At 41.5% G+C, this 15,766-nt stretch overlaps 2 protein-coding genes and 1 non-coding gene across 5 annotated transcripts; 1 reads left to right on the top strand and 2 right to left on the bottom strand.

Moving 5' to 3' along the window:
• Positions 1 to 503: 503 nt before the first annotated feature.
• LOC123166561 (carboxypeptidase SOL1) lies at positions 504 to 7,571 on the bottom strand. 3 transcript variants are annotated; one of them, XM_044584363.1, is made up of 15 exons: positions 7,378 to 7,571; positions 6,706 to 6,769; positions 6,511 to 6,606; positions 5,947 to 5,977; positions 5,806 to 5,862; positions 5,205 to 5,300; positions 4,684 to 4,806; positions 4,470 to 4,574; positions 3,570 to 3,616; positions 2,896 to 3,021; positions 2,670 to 2,772; positions 2,528 to 2,590; positions 1,458 to 1,541; positions 1,214 to 1,277; positions 504 to 1,074 (listed from the first exon to the last, which is right to left on the bottom strand). In XM_044584363.1, exons 1-15 carry the CDS (start codon positions 7,493 to 7,495, stop codon positions 761 to 763), a joined length of 1,491 nt encoding a protein of 496 aa, XP_044440298.1. In that variant the 5' UTR covers positions 7,496 to 7,571; the 3' UTR covers positions 504 to 760. The 3 variants fall into 3 exon arrangements, with proteins under 3 accessions (XP_044440298.1, XP_044440299.1, XP_044440302.1); XM_044584364.1 differs by lacking the exon at positions 7,378 to 7,571 and having other exon boundaries at positions 5,947 to 6,000; XM_044584367.1 differs by lacking the exons at positions 5,205 to 5,300; positions 5,806 to 5,862; positions 5,947 to 5,977; ... (1 more) ...; positions 6,706 to 6,769; positions 7,378 to 7,571 and having other exon boundaries at positions 4,470 to 4,542; positions 4,684 to 4,751.
• A 95-nt stretch (positions 7,572 to 7,666) lies between these two features.
• Positions 7,667 to 7,737, top strand: TRNAG-GCC (transfer RNA glycine (anticodon GCC)). Its single transcript has one exon. It is a non-coding gene; the product is annotated as a tRNA-Gly (tRNA).
• A 635-nt stretch (positions 7,738 to 8,372) lies between these two features.
• LOC123166560 (translation factor GUF1 homolog, mitochondrial) lies at positions 8,373 to 15,371 on the bottom strand. Its single transcript, XM_044584362.1, has 12 exons — positions 15,007 to 15,371; positions 13,450 to 14,197; positions 13,128 to 13,284; positions 12,950 to 13,004; positions 12,062 to 12,129; positions 11,890 to 11,994; positions 11,736 to 11,807; positions 11,546 to 11,659; positions 10,876 to 11,016; positions 10,224 to 10,283; positions 8,962 to 9,189; positions 8,373 to 8,876 (listed from the first exon to the last, which is right to left on the bottom strand). Exons 1-11 carry the CDS (start codon positions 15,310 to 15,312, stop codon positions 9,015 to 9,017), a joined length of 2,001 nt encoding a protein of 666 aa, XP_044440297.1. The 5' UTR covers positions 15,313 to 15,371; the 3' UTR covers positions 8,373 to 8,876; positions 8,962 to 9,014.
• Positions 15,372 to 15,766: the final 395 nt, after the last annotated feature.

The following is a 15,766-nucleotide window of genomic DNA, read 5'->3' as shown; positions in this document are numbered from 1 at the left end:
ATATAAGCTCTTGCCAAACAGGTCCACGGTATTCCCAATACTTCAAAATACTTTGTTATATCAAAACTGTGGTTTTCTGTACCTACAGATTAAATTACTGTAGTTTTCAATACTTTGGTTTTTATAATAGTTTGCTATCAAACACAGCCTAATTGTTTGTTTGTTCTTTTGCAGAAACGCGTTTAATTGTTTTGTGATCGGCGTATATTCGTGTGCTTGGATTCTGAATCCAATACATCGTTATTTTATACTTTTCTAAAGGACCCTCTTTATGTCAAATTCCTCATAGCACATATGATAATTCTTCAGAAACACATGGCAAGTTTTGGCAACACAAATCATGTTCGCTTGAAGGAATTGACATACTCCCGACAAATAAATTGCTGTGAGAAACGTTCGTTTTGCCATGGACCCCAGCGAACGTTCGCTGAATAGCACTAACGTTTCTAAAAAGCTATGGATTAATTTGGACACTCAATCAAGGCATATTTCATGGATGGTAAGAAAACAGACAGTAAAACGATTTTATTAGCATGAGATGAAGAAACTAAGAGACTCGGCCTGCGTCACTCATTCACTCTATCCTTCCTCTATCTCTGTATGTATCCAGTTAACTCGACATATATATCTCCAACTAAAACTATTCAAAACTTCCATGGCACATCATGGCCACGATCTAATCCCACGTGTGAACAACAGTTTGTAAAGCTTGTGGTTACGCTACAAACATGAAACATGTACCAGCACGTACAGATCCATCTCACACGGCAACAGTCCGCTTCGGAGGAGGATGTCGATGTGCCGCGAGCCTCGAGGCCATTCTCCTCCTGAAGAGAAGGTAGAGGGCCAGCAGGGAGAACAGGGCCAGGAGATACAGCCAGAGGTAAGCTTCCCGGAGGAGGAACGGCTTGTTGCTGGCACCGTCGTCGTTGCAACTGCAGCCGCAGTCATTGCGCAGCGGCTTGGTTCCCTTGAGGGCTCCGTCTGGGTCCAAGATGAAGTCCAGATTCATGGCTTCACGCCCCAGCATGACACGTGTTCTTTTCGGTTTGAAGCCCTCCATCGATGCAACGACTGACAGTAAATTAAAGAAAGAAAGCCCCATTGGTGGTTTTAGCAATGGATTAGCCCTATCGATCCAAGATTTATTTTCTGGAATTTTCTTTTCTTTTAAAAAGGAAACTAGGCCAAGTGAGGAACGTTAAAATCCTACCTTCATAACTCTGACCAGGTGCAATAATCCGGTGGTAATCACCAAAAGTTCCGCTAGCATTTATCTATGATCAAGCATGCATGGGGCAAGTATTAGGATCTTTCAAATGATAAACCCAGAAATCTCTAGCATGAATTTGCCAGTTCATCCATAAGACCACAAAATAATCAAACTGCATTCAGGATCCAGAAAACGCTTACATATACCTCACTGGATATAGGTTAAAGTTGCCAAATAATCTCACCTTTGAATCGATTCCCTTCACCATGAGTGATCCCGGTATAGGACGGCCAGTATCTGCAGCAAATATCCTTCCATGAACTCCTGTCTGAAACCAGAGTTAATGTGCACACTGTGATAAACATTGTTATGTCTTAAAGAAAATGAACAACAAGGAGCAAAACCCAAAGGAACAACGTCGATAACACCGGAAGGTACTATTTCAGAAGGGACAGAGAATGAAATGGTGACACAGTGCCTCAACCCATACCCTGGTACAAACATAACGATTGAAGAACCCTGTGCCTCAACCCTAGGGGTGGGCATAAAAACCGATGAACCGAAGACCGAACCGATGCCGAAACCGAATTTTCGGTTTTTTATACTATGACAGTAAAATTCGGTTCCAAGTCCAATAACCGAACAAAATTCGGTCGGTTCAGTTTTCGTTCCGGTTAACCGAACAATCTGAGTCAGCGTTAAACGAGTAAAGAACAACGCAAAAACAGGCTTATCCAACTTCTCCCGGGAGTCACGCCCACGATCCCATTTTTTAGAGCTCACCCACTAGGCCACGATCGCTTCAGCCTTCAGCAACCAATGCACCGCGCGTCCCTCGCTTAACGTGGGCCTACCTGACAAAATTGCATGCAAGGCCCAGCTCACATGGGCTTTTTGTGAAGTGTGTGTCCGGCCGTGCGAGTGTACAGCTGACCAGTATGTTGTTCATTTAGTCCCACCTCGCCTGACCAAAGAGATTTGCCAAGTATTTTGCCAATATATGGGGGTGCCGCTACAACCATTCAAGCACAAATATTTGAAGCGTGGTACTTCGGTATAAAACCGATAACCGTACCGAATAGTCGGTTAACCCAATTTTCGGTTACCTTTCATTTGGTGTCATTTTTGGTTTCTGATTTTCCTAACCGAATTCAAAAAAATACCGAACGGTAGAAACCGAATTTTCGGTTTATACCGAACACCCACCCCTACTCAACCCATTTACTAACCGACACCAGTTCCCTTCAAATAGGTCAAGGTTCTTTATTCTTTCTGGTGCATAACCATAGGAATCGAACAGTAGGAATATCTTACCTTTACAAGGCTTGCAACAAGGTTGAGCATGCTCATCTTATTTTGCTTCCATATGACAAGAAGCTGTAGCAGAAGGTTACACAGAATATCACCAAGTGGTCTACAACAACAGCAGCAGAAGCATAACAAGATGCAGAAGTACCTCAGATGCTTTTGGCCATTTTACATCACTAATTTCAAGTGTTAACTCAAAGCAGCCTCCATGTATATAGTTCCAGTCTTGCATGCCGCCATAAATTGGATACCTTCATCACAAATCATAAATTGCTATGTTCGGTCTTGAAAAGTAGCAACACTCACTGGAATGTTAATAACATCAAAAATTAAATATAGAGTAGCAAAAAGATGCTATTGGTTTGTTTCTTTACCAGAGTGCTCCATTTGTAATGCCTCCTTCGAATTCCTTGCTCAAAGACATGTTATAGTGTGACTGACTGTACATTGACGCCATGTAACGGAATGCCTTGTCATCAGGACATCCATAATACTGTTTTCTGTAAGCAAGATAATCTTTGTGAGAATGCTTAAGTCTGAAACTAAGCAAGTTTGTGGTCCTAAAGACTAGGTGAATGAAAAATTGCATTACAAGATAACATTGTATGACATTAAACTCCAAGGGTTCCGACAGCGCCACTAGAACAGACCATTATGTGCATGACTGTTGATCAGCTGCTCATAAAACTTTAGCTGTGTGCTGCTTATCTATCTTGATGGTCCTATAAATAAGAAAAAATACATCTAACAAATTTATGGGGCATCACAAGAATGTTGCTGTTTAACAAGCATGGGTGGCCACATGCAATCCAACCTCTGAATAAACCACTTGCAAACATCAAAATTCAAGTACCAACATTAGCAAGGACTCAACGAGGCAAACAAAAGATTTGAATGTACATCATTCGGGAAATATACCGACACATCTGTGTGTACAATCCTTGGTTAAAATCTTATTGCTGGGTCTTAATAAGATGTAGAGAAATAGGACACACAAAAGTACTAGCAGGGGATCCTGAAACTGAATGTAAATTAGGAAACTGGCTACCTTGTATCTCTAGATCCATCCCATGGATAATTTGCAACAAGAGCACCCTGCAAAACTCAAATCAGGTGGCAATGATGATAATCAGTCAATCAGGAGCTAATTTGTAATGACTTAAGAACTATATATCAGAATAATGTCCATGAAACCAAAATGGATCATCTGAAAATGGAAAAAAAAATAGTGAATTCCTAGTATTGGACCTTCAACAATTAATCCTGAAAATGGATGGATGGTAGAGTGGTATACAATGGCCATTTTCTTTTACATACATCCTGATCTTATTCTTACATACCTTTCTAGTATTAAAAACTGAAAAAATCTTCTACCATCTGCTATTGTTGTTACTTTTCTTCCTTTAACCAATTATGTTCGCACTTAAAGATCAAATGGAAGTGCCCCAGAGGTGCCCAGAGGAACCACTAGGTTAAAATTATAGTTCCAGAATTACAGGGTCTGACCCATTCCAAAACATCCACTTTTAGAAATTAATAGTATACTTCACCATATAGCAGATTGAAAAGAAATAAGACCAAATATAACAACATCCAACCCACCAATTGCAGCACAAATATGATTTGCCTATGCATTTTTTGTGGGAGAGCTGATAAATTGAGCATGAAGTGATTAGAAGCAAAGTTAACAAGTGACCACAACCACTCCATATAGCAGGCTGAGAATAAAAAAGACATAAGACAAAATAGGTTTGTTCTGGATATGACTTTTTTGGGCATGTGAAATTTGGGGCATTCCCATGAGCAACATGACAGACAGTAACCCACAAATAGAACCGAGATGTGGCTCACTACTTGACGAAGTAGCCTTGACCACAGAAACTGGGCGGTCGACAACATTCAACTAATCAAATAATTTCACAAACAGCGTTAAGGGAAGAATAATTACCCCGTGCAAACTAGCAGAGGCTGTGAAGTGTTCTTGCTTTATCCAGTTCATAATAGCTCTAGTTTCAGGTTGCCGTTGCTTAATATCATCGTTGTTGGGGAAAAACTGCCAGTAAAAAAATGACAATATAAATTGAACAGCTCCAAGAAAAAGGTAAAGTGCAAAGGGGGTTATAGAATCTTCCATAAGGAAAATTAATGCGGCGAGTATGTACTTGGTCAGGAAAGTCCCTGTTGAGATCAACATTGTTTGCATTACCACGCCTTCTAAGAGCAAATCCATCTGGATTCATTGATGGAAGTATATGAAGGTGTGTGTTCTCCACAATGAGAGTTGCCTACAAAATTAATTTAACAGCTAAGTTTTGAGCATAGCATATTAGTATCAATTTCCATAAAACTGGTGGAAATATTTTGGAGCAACTTTTCATAACAGCTTTGTTCAGATAAAAAGTGAGCACATTATCTCCAATGTTGAAAAATATGTTGCACATTACATGATCCATAGCAATGCAACCACAACAACATAATTCGCAGCCTGTTTCAGAATCTAAATTTTGTTCCATAAATTAATTGCTTGCTACTCAGGTTAGGTACTATGTTTCCTTTTCATGTCATGTAGCAAAGCTCAAAATACTATAGATCGTTTATCACATAACCAAACTGTAAGTGGTTGGCAAGTCAAAAGCTCCATGACTGAGCAAAGAGCATATAGCGACTAGGGAACCTTGCGTACCAAAGGATCCTTCAGGTAGTTATCACACAGCCAATACGCAAGTTGCATAAGGACCTCTCTTCCAACAGGCTCATCGCCATGGACATTCCCAATGAACTGGAAATTTTCAAAACAAAGGCTACATCAAAAATCAAAATTACAGTCTTGGTACCATTAACAATGAAATAGGAGAATGGCAACATAGATAGCTCTTACTTATATTATACTACTATAAGAACTGAAATAAAAGAGATCAAGCAAGTTAGGTGAATTATTGCCAACATAGCCTTGTAAGCTAGTTTCTACAGGAAAATCATGTGCTTGGATTTTGGATGTGATTCCATTATAGCTTCGTTAACTCTCGTCAACATGGGAGAAGGGGGTAACCCCATGAAAACTCACAAAGAAGAAGAGGAACATAATAGTTATATTGTCAAGGAAGTCATTCTAAATATGAAAGAAAAGACTCCCATTGCCGTTGAGGCACAGCTGTTCTTTTAGAGCACCGGAGATAAAAGGAATGATAAAGCAAGATGGTCGACAGGTGGCTCAACTTATAAAACACTTCCTTTCAGAATTTTATAAGAATGACCCACTTCTTAAGGATAAAGAGGCCACAAACCTTGAATGCTGGTTCAGCTTCTTTTAGCCCAGGCTTGTCTGATATTTCAATGGCCCACTACAAGAGCAATCAGAAAAGTTATCCAGTATACAATTTTGACAACGAATAAAGCATTAAAGCTATCATCGGTAAGTTACATACCAACGGGGAACCATTTACACTCTTCCCGATGCTGATAACAGGTTTGTGTAATCCCTCAAAGAGAGAAGAAAGAATAGGTAAGTGAAGTTTGGATATATCATATATGAGCATACTGGAGATCTATCAGACTGGAGAGATTACAGTCCTACGCATTAAACTGATTATCGCAACCAGAAGATTAAGTTACACATACATAGTACTTTTGAAGCTTGCTGCTCAAAAGCCAGGTAACTAGGGACTGCAATCCATATTTCATATATAATTAGACAAGGCTTTTATGAATGGACTTAGGTTTCGAACTTAACATGCAAAAAGGCTACCTTTCAATATTTGCCCCTCCATTTACTTTTAGATTACCTACCCATCATGTAAGTATGAACTATTGGATCCCATTGTGATCAGCAATGCATTTAATTCTATTGTCTACCCACCACAGTTGGATCTCAACCAATCAAAGCAATATTTATATGACACTGCTAAACAAACTGGGGACCCCAAAAAATGGTCGAGAGACTCTGAGCATACTACTCATCGACAGGGAGCAAAATCTTATACATCATATACCTGTATATCCTGGAGACATTAGCACAGCGCCTCCCAAAGTCTTGTATAGCATTCTCAAGTTCAGAGTTGCTCATATATCCGCGAACCATTTCGTCCCTAAAGTTGATGGAAAAGGCATTGCATACATGTTACAGCAAATGTTTTCGTGCAATAAAAACATGAATAAAAACTAAAAGCTCTGATTAAAGAACATACGTGATCTCAGGCATATCCTGAAGAAGACCGCGCGAAAATGCCACATGTTTCTCAACAGCGATACCTGGTTGACAATAACAGATTATCACTTGGGTAAGAAACAGCTGCCCATATGCTGAGAACCGCAGGCGGAAATTTATGAAGATGCTAAATGAAACTATGTGGGCAGACTCGCAAAGTGTATTCAGTACTGACTGGTGAAACAAGCTTGGGGATAGGGAGAAGATATTAATTGGTAGTAATATTTTAGGAATATAGCTTCACATATGCCAATTTATGACAGCTACTTATCCATTTTATTAGCCAAGTGGGCTTCACACCATAACTACGCAATCATCAGCCAGTCCAAAACATAAGGCACCCATCATGCATCCAAAGAGGAGAGCTCGCACTCGCCATCACTGCCAGTGCGCCAACGCCATTCCCAATCCGTACATGCTGTGCCGAAACCGAAACGAACTCAACCCCAGGCACGGCCGCACATCCGCACCGACTAGGCTCGTGAACAACGGCAGCATCCCCCACCCAAATCCACAAAATCGAGCCAACTAACGGATCCGCGTCCCGCCAAGCTAGCTACCCGTCCGAGATCGATTGAGGTCCGTCTAGCACGGCGTCGTTGCACACAGGCCCCAGGAAATGGAATCCAGAGAGGGAGGGAGGGAGCGGAACCTGGCGACGGGCCGAGGCCGCCTCTCGCGGCGGCTTGGATGGGGAGGGAGGCGAAGGCGCGGAGGAGGACGACGACGAGGAGGGGGAGGGGGGGGATGCGCAGGCGCGAGATCGCCATGGCCGCCCTGCGGGAGGGAGGGAGGGAGGTGGCTGGCCGGCTGGGGTTGAGTGGCGTGCGCTTTTCCGTTTGACTCGCCCCCACCCCCACCCCCACCGGTAGTGGACACGATCCACACAAGGTGCAACCTTTCTTGTCCTTTAATACTAAATCCTGCACCTAATCACAGCAGCACCAGTGGTCTAGTGGTAGAATAGTACCCTGCCACGGTACAGACCCGGGTTCGATTCCCGGCTGGTGCAGAAATATTTTTTGTTTTCTGTATATGTTTCTTCAACATTTTTTCTATTTTTTTTGTTGAGAAAATCTTCAACATTTTTCCAGTAAGCACAAAATGGTTTGGTTTTAATAAATTGTTTATTCACCATTTTTCCAATAAGCACGAAATGTTTAGTTTTAATAAATCCGTAAATGCTTCAAATCACCTGACCGAAAAAGGCTTGCCCGTTGCAACATTGTTGGGGTTTCATGAAACATGACCAATGTTGCGATGCCAAATTGCAACGTCAGTAATATTTGCAAAGTATGGCCGATGTTGCTTTGCAAAGCAGGAGGGTGCAGGACACTCGGAGTCTCGGAGCCGTTGCTGATCTGACAGCCAGGGAGGCGGTGTTATCAGCGGGATGACTCGTAGCACAACCCTTTAAAGTTCTTTAGTAAAAAAAATTGCTTTTCATATGCAAACAATAAAATGTTGCGACCACGACTAAATCAAAAAGAAAATGTCGAACCGGTTTCAGCCATCGCCAGCAATATCTGCATCTATCTCACACTTCAAAGCAAGCTGCACTGGTTTAGCCACAATTTCTCAGTGATGCACCACTGCCATCCCAAGAAAATCAAATTAATTGTCCAATGGATGGGGGGGGAATGCAGATACAGAACCTTGGGGCAGTTTCACTTATTCCAGGGTTTATGTTTTTTTCAGAAGAATACAACGGAGAACAATGGAAAAACTTCTCCAAAATAAAACCAAGTATAACTGTACTTGTAGAATTGTTCGGCACTTTTCCTCCAAAAAAATATAGTGCAGTGAGGCACAACATTCTGCGTATATGCTCGCGCCAACTATGAAAGTATGAAACAAGCAAGCGTCGTCGTATGCTGTCCACTTTCCAGCAAGAACTAGCATAACAGGGTGTGGCAGTACGGGTTTTTTTTTTCTTCTCACACCAGGGTGCGAGTCCATGTTTTAGCACCACCAAAACATCCTGGAACACCAAGGTTCGCAGCACCAGCACCGCAGGACGGAGCTTCTCGGCGTGAAATAAACCCCTTTGACCGGCGGTTTAACCCTTGGGCACAGGAGCAATGACAGCAGTGGTGCTACGCTGCTCGGCGCAAAACGTCAGTATGTACTTGGTGAACAAGGAGTGAAAGCCTGCAGTGCAACAAAAAAGGCATAAGGCAAAGCTACTATGGAAGCTGGAGATATAATGTGCAAAGATCGTGTGACCAAAACTCACCTTTCAGGAAGGAAGATGACTACACGAGGTTACGACACTAAAGTACAGCTCGTCTACTTTGAACTGGAGACCTTTAGTAGCTCATGGAACGCTTCTTGGGGGATATCGACAGACCCGACACGTTTCATACGCTTCTTCCCTTCCTTCTGCTTCTCTAGCAACTTCTTTTTGCGGGTGATATCACCACCATAACACTTGGCCAGAACATTCTTTCTCATTGCTGACAGGCTGGAAATGACACAAGACAACATGCTCAATTATGTACTCCCACCGTCCGAAAATACTTGTCGGAGAAATGGATGTATCTAGACGTATTTTAGTTGTAGATACATCCATTTTTATCCATTTCCCTGACAAGTATTTCCGGACGGAGGGAGTACTTGTCAAATGCACATGCTTTTACTTAAGAAAATAAAAGAGTACTCCAGCTAAGCTAACCTGATACCGAACAGAATATTTTTCATGTAACTGAATAATGCTATGGGCAGTTGAAAATAAATTAGAACTGGGTGACTAACAAGCTACCTGGACCTATTTCACATGTTTCATGACCAAAATACAGAATAGGACGAGACACTGAACCATGGGACTGATGCACAAAGGCTGATTGGTCATGATATACAAGCAGATCTTTTTAGGCCAATGAAAAGGTTAAGATGGAACCATTATCAAGTCAGACAAAGAACTCAATGAAAACAATAGTTTAAAAAGGCACGCCTAGGCGGGGGCTTAAGTGCACGTAGGCTCTAGGCGATAGCAAAACGCCTAGCACTTAAGTGTGCTTCATCTGCGCATAAGTGTGCGCTTTGGTCAGAAAGCACAAGATGGTGGCAATACGCACAATTAGCACCTAGTGCTTTTTAAATATGATGAAAACTATAAAAGAAAAATCAAAACCACTTCCCATGACACTAAATTCTAAGGAACAGATGGTGTTCCAACGAACATACTCATTCAGGCAAACTACGCCTGAAATTGAATGGATAAATCCGACTTTACTCCGAACTGAAAATGCATTTCATGTTAATAACTATATAATTATTCACAGAAAAGTTCAATTCCTAAATAGCTATAGATGCACTTGCAAATATAGTGAAGTGCGTACAAATGTTAACTTCAAAGCACTTCAAATGAACACAAATCTTTAACAAAAATAATGAAGGAATGATGTACTCCCTCCATTCCTAAACTACCAAAACGTCTTATATTAGGGAACGGAGGGATTAGTATTCAAGAAAACTAAAGCAGAACTAATATCTTACGTTTCCCTTGCAATAACCTTTGAACCAATTGCTGCTTGTATAGTGATCTCAAACATTTGCCTGCACAATGAGAGACCAAAGAGTTACAAAATAAACTTAAGTGGAAAGAGTGGCTAAAGGAAATAAAGTGTCTCCAATCAGCACAAGGATTAAAAAAAATTGTCGCAGCAGCAGTTTTCCCCAATACCGAAATCCACTTTTTTCTGCTTCACAATCCTCTTTTCTAATGAAACTACATTTCCCTTCCAATTGTAATTTATAGAGTCGTAGGAATGCTCGGAAACAATCTAATCAAAGAGCACTGGCCAGTGACCATCATTGGGCATGAACTATACGTGACAAAAAATAAAAATTTTCACACTGCAATGATTTTTTACTCAGTACACCAGAAAAAAGTAATACAGCAAGTCTAGTGTTGTGCATTCAGAGAGTCACCCACTGCTGAAGGAAATATAAGTTATGGTTGATTGCTTTAGCTAATTATTGGAATTGAACACAAGCATTACTTAAGGAGACAAAGTTCAACTCTACCCGATGGTTAGACATGTAGGATCTAGATTCGCCAAGCTCATGATTTTTTATATAAATTCCTATAGACATAACTTGTTCATTTTACACATCAGAGTCCCAAAACAAGGAGCATAATGGATACCTTTCTATAAATTTCTTCAGCTTGTCCACTAATTCTCTTCCAACCTTCTGAGCTTTTTGGTTATGGATTATAGTAGCCATAGCATCAACAGGCTGGCCGTTAAGTAGAATATCCATCTTAACAAGATCAGATTTTTGATACCTGTTGAAATGAACTTAAGTAAGTTAGTGTAACAAGAACCAGAAATAGTGATACGAAGCTGTCACATTTTTTTTTTCCTTTTCCATCATAGAAGAAATTCCTATGTGCTACTTGAATAGCCATCTCACATCGAATGTAAATAATTTGTACACCACTTGGCTAATTAATCAAGCAAGTGAAAACAGTTTAAGTCATTTAACGACTCAAACAGTTACTAGTCAAATAGTCACCGGGAGATGTTCCCTGAAACATAAGATGTCTAAAGCAAAAATTTGTTCTCGTGGGTACTTAGTAGGCTGGATAGAGACCTGCACCAGGGGTCATATTCATAAGCAAGGCCAACAACTTTCAAGAAACAAAGGGGATATAAAATGTTCAACGGAAAAGACTGACCAGAGCACAGGAATTCGATGAGCCACAACCTTACAACCATATTCATATTCATTTTCATCTCAAAATCTCGAAAAATGACAAAACCAGTAGTGTAACCAGACCTTATCTGATTTTTTAAATTGAAAACGATACATACTCAGAATCTTCATAGTCAAAAGTAGCATAGCCAGATGTTATGCTTTTCAACTCATTGTAGAAGTCCACAATGATCTCCCTCAAAGGTAATCGGTACTTCAATAAAGCTCTATTACTGCATCAAACATAGCCACAATGAGCAAAAACAAAAAACATTTACTTAAAAAATGTGATTTGGGGGGACCAATTACGCATCAATGAATGTATATTCTTGCTGTTCACCCCTCCTTTCCGAACAAAGCATAATTACAGGCCCAACATACCTAAAAGAAATGGTTGATCATCATCACTCTTTCTAGTTGTAAATGGAACAGGAAAACTAATGAGAAAGGAAGCAGATCTTACTCACTAGGAATAATAATTGTTGCAATGACTGTTGGCTCCCAGCAGGCCGTTATACGTTTTCCAGCATTGAAAGACAAGGCCGCAGGGTTCTCAATTTGCACTTTGCTGAACAAAACAATCAAGCTCAGATATCCTAGCAGAGAACAATTATAATATCATTGTAAATGCTCACCTTTCATCGCCATATTCAAAGATATATGGTACAGTTGGTATGGTGGATATGACTTGAGCTCCATATTCCTGTACAAAATGCAGTGGCAAATTAAATCTCATGAATGATTGCTTCCTGTAGAAATAGTTTCATCAGATGATGCAAGAACACCGCAACCATCTTTTTTCCATCAATTTCTCGGTGAGAGCAGAAGTGCATGCATGTGGTCCAATTGAGAAAAAAAAAAGGCTCCATTATTGAATTGTGACATAGGTGGATAGATATTGCAAACTTAAGTGGGTGTAATTATGCAAAGTAAATTCGTTTGAATCCTAAATCCACACAACAAAAATGATAACAATTCCTCTTCCGAGGCTAAAGGAACCATAAAACCTTCGGGGTATTGATTACTAAAAATGAGGTTTCATGCAAACTAAACAATAGAATCGCTGAAAGGTGTTCGCTACTTTTCTTAACAAAAGAGTTTGCCTTAATACACACATGGATCCTGATGCACTAACAAAATACCTCTTTTGGCTGGTATTATATCCAATGTACTGAAAACAGGTCTACTAGGCCTCATATTACGCCGTATACTCATGCTGGGTACCCTCGCCAGTTAAAAGTAGGTAAACAGGTTTAGTAACAGGCCAATTAATCAGTATAATCAGCCATAATAGGCAAGATAGACCCCCTTACAATCGACTAGCAGGAGCTTAACTGGCCTCTTCCAGTAATAGGGACGCAAATTTTCCTACGAGAGTATACTGGCCCATTTTTGGTGTTCGAAAGAACTCGTGGTGGTATTAATTAAGTGCAAAGCTGTTTACAGCTGTGTACAATAAAACTTATAGTTACATGCCACCAATAAACTGAAAATTGTTTGCAAAAGTAATAGCAAAACTATACTTGTTCAAGCCGTTGATGAAACACATCCATGTGCAGCAATCCTAGGAAACCACATCTGAAAAGATACACATGATACAAACTCTTGTACGGATCAATAATGAATTGAGGCATGTTTGGACACTTGATAGCATGTGATCAACGGAAGGGGAATATACTGAGCATGCAGAAAAGCTTATACCTGAAGCCCATGCCAAGTGCAGTGCTTGTCTCTTTTGTAACAGACACGCTGGCATCATTACATGTTAGCTTCTCAATTGCATGGCTAAGAGCCTCAAAGTCAGAACCATCAGCTGGGTATACACCAGAGAAGACCATGTGTCTCACAGGCTTGAAACCTAAATGACTATTTTACATGATGTCACATAATACCACAAAAGAAAAACTAAGAAAAAAAAGTGCATGTAGAACTGTCAATAAATTAAATGAGGTGTTCCCAGGGCCCAACTATTAAATTAATCAGATGATAAAAAATGATTTCAGGAGGGTCTGGAATCCCATACCAGGAAGTGGTTCAACGATAGTCTTAGCCTGATGAAGAGTATCACCAATCCGTGCTTCTTTAGTTGAACGCATTCCAGTTATAACATATCCAACTTGTCCGGTGTAAAGCACTCCGGTAGGGGTAAGCTCAGGATGCATAATGCCAACATCAAAGACTTCATATGTGCGACTAGTCGCAGCTGATGAAATCTTATCTCCCTTGCGCATCGCACCATCAACAATAGCAACATGACATATCACCCCTTTGTATTCATCGTAGTATGAATCTAAGAGCAGCATTCGTACAGGTGAATCACAATTCCCTGGTGGGCAAGGTATACGCTCGATAACAGCAGGTAGCACCTGGCTAAGGCCTTGACCAGTTTTGGCAGAAGTGAGCAGAGCTTCACTTGGATCAATGTCAAATAACCTCTTCAACTGGGCCTTTACATTATCTGGGTCAGCAGTAGGCTGATCAATCTTGTTAATGACAGGAATAATGCTAAGGTTTGACTCAAATGCAAGGTAAAAATTTGCAATTGTTTGTGCCTGTACACCTTGGGCTGCATCAACTACTAAAAGAGCACCCTGGCAAGCTACTAGGGACCTGGAGACCTCATAGCTGAAATCCACATGGCCTGGAGTATCAATCAGGTTAAGCAAATAGCTTGAAGAATCTGTCCCATGGGACTCGGGATTTTCCACTGTATGCTTGTAGAACATAGTCGCGGTTTGGGCTTTGACGGTGATGCCCCTTTCTTTCTCTACCTGTTGATACCAGATATAAATGTTGCAATAAAGGGCTGAAAGTATAAAACTACAGCAGGGATTTATCAACCTCAGGAACAGGAGGAACTTTAGGAAAATGGGAATATTTAAGAAACAGGGTAAGTCAACAGTGAAGGTATGTCATTCATGCTAATATTACCATCCGGAAATAAGTAATGACATAAATGAGGAAGCCTAAAGAGAAACCAACTGCCCTCAACCATTTTGCAATTTAGAATGAAGAATTCCCAATGTATAATTTTATCAAACTCCATATATTTACCAAATTCCATATCAAGCAAGAGCATATCTACTAACCCCTGTATAGCCCAATGTACTGATAAAAAAATGCTAATAATCTTCCTATAACTTTCTTAGCACACACGGTAGGGTAAATTAGTAGTTACCATATGAATACTTTTTATTGGTTTGTTCCCTTGTCTTTTCTAAATCCATCTCAGTTTTTGTGGCTGCGGGTTTGTATGGCAACTGATGTGCCACATAATTTGGATTTTTTTATTAGTTTCATAACAACACGCAGGTATTCAGCTAGTAATAATATGTAACTGTACGTTGTAAGGCTGTTTATCTCTCTCTCTCTGACGCATTTATTAACAATTGAAAGGAAATCATCCTTTTATCAAAGTCATGACGTTGCTGGTACTGCAGTTCTACCATGTACGAACTTCAAAATTACGAATGCATCGCTGCAATATGTTTCCTCATTCAGTGAAATTAAGTAATGAAAGAGCCAACATTTCAATCGAATTGCCTGTGTTTTGAGAAGGGGGCAGATTTCCGCGTCATACCTGCAGCTTGTCGAGGTACTGAGCCCCATGGCCCTTCTGGATGGTGCCGGTGAGCTCCAGCAGCCGGTCGGCGAGCGTGGACTTGCCGTGGTCGACGTGCGCGATGATGGAGAAGTTCCGGATCCGCTCCGGCGGGTACTGCCCCAGCTCCGACGCCGACACGCCGGGGCGGGGGCGGTGCTCCGGCGAGGCCTGGGAGGACAAGAGGCGCTCGGGGAGCACGATCGCCCGGGAGGGGGCGGGGGCGTTGGCCAGCGCGCGGGCGGCGCTGCGGGCGGCCCGCCGGAGCGCGGCGGCGCCGGCCATGCGGAACCGCGGGGCGGCGGGGGCTAGGGTTCTGAGAGGGATTTTGGCGAGACGGGCTTTGACGGGGGTAGTGGGTGGAAGGGGTGTATAGACCAGAAAATGTCTGTGCAGACTGTAAGAGCATCTAGACCCCGCATAAGAGCATCTCTAGCAGACCCCGCATAAGTGGTCAAATCCGTAAAAAATTTGCGTTTTACAGTTTTGGGCGAAAAAGTGTGCAGAACAGAAACCGTAAAAGTAGTCCAACTCGTAAAAATTTTAAGGGCCACCGCAAATGCACACCCGAAACCCTTATCTTTGGAGGTTGGAAGGCCGAATATAGGGGGGCCCGTATACCGGTCAAACCTCGTCGGAGCAAACACGCCGCCGCGGAGTTTGCCGGAATCCGCCCTAAACTCGCCGGAATTCATCACCGCACATCGGAAAAGGCCGCTAGATGCCGCAATCGATCGCC

The sequence above is a fragment of the Triticum aestivum genome, chromosome 7D (assembly GCF_018294505.1).
Source record: "Triticum aestivum cultivar Chinese Spring chromosome 7D, IWGSC CS RefSeq v2.1, whole genome shotgun sequence".
NCBI lineage: Eukaryota > Viridiplantae > Streptophyta > Magnoliopsida > Poales > Poaceae > Triticum > Triticum aestivum.
Note: the sequence above shows the minus strand (reverse complement) of the source record. Positions and strands in the feature narration are given on the sequence as shown.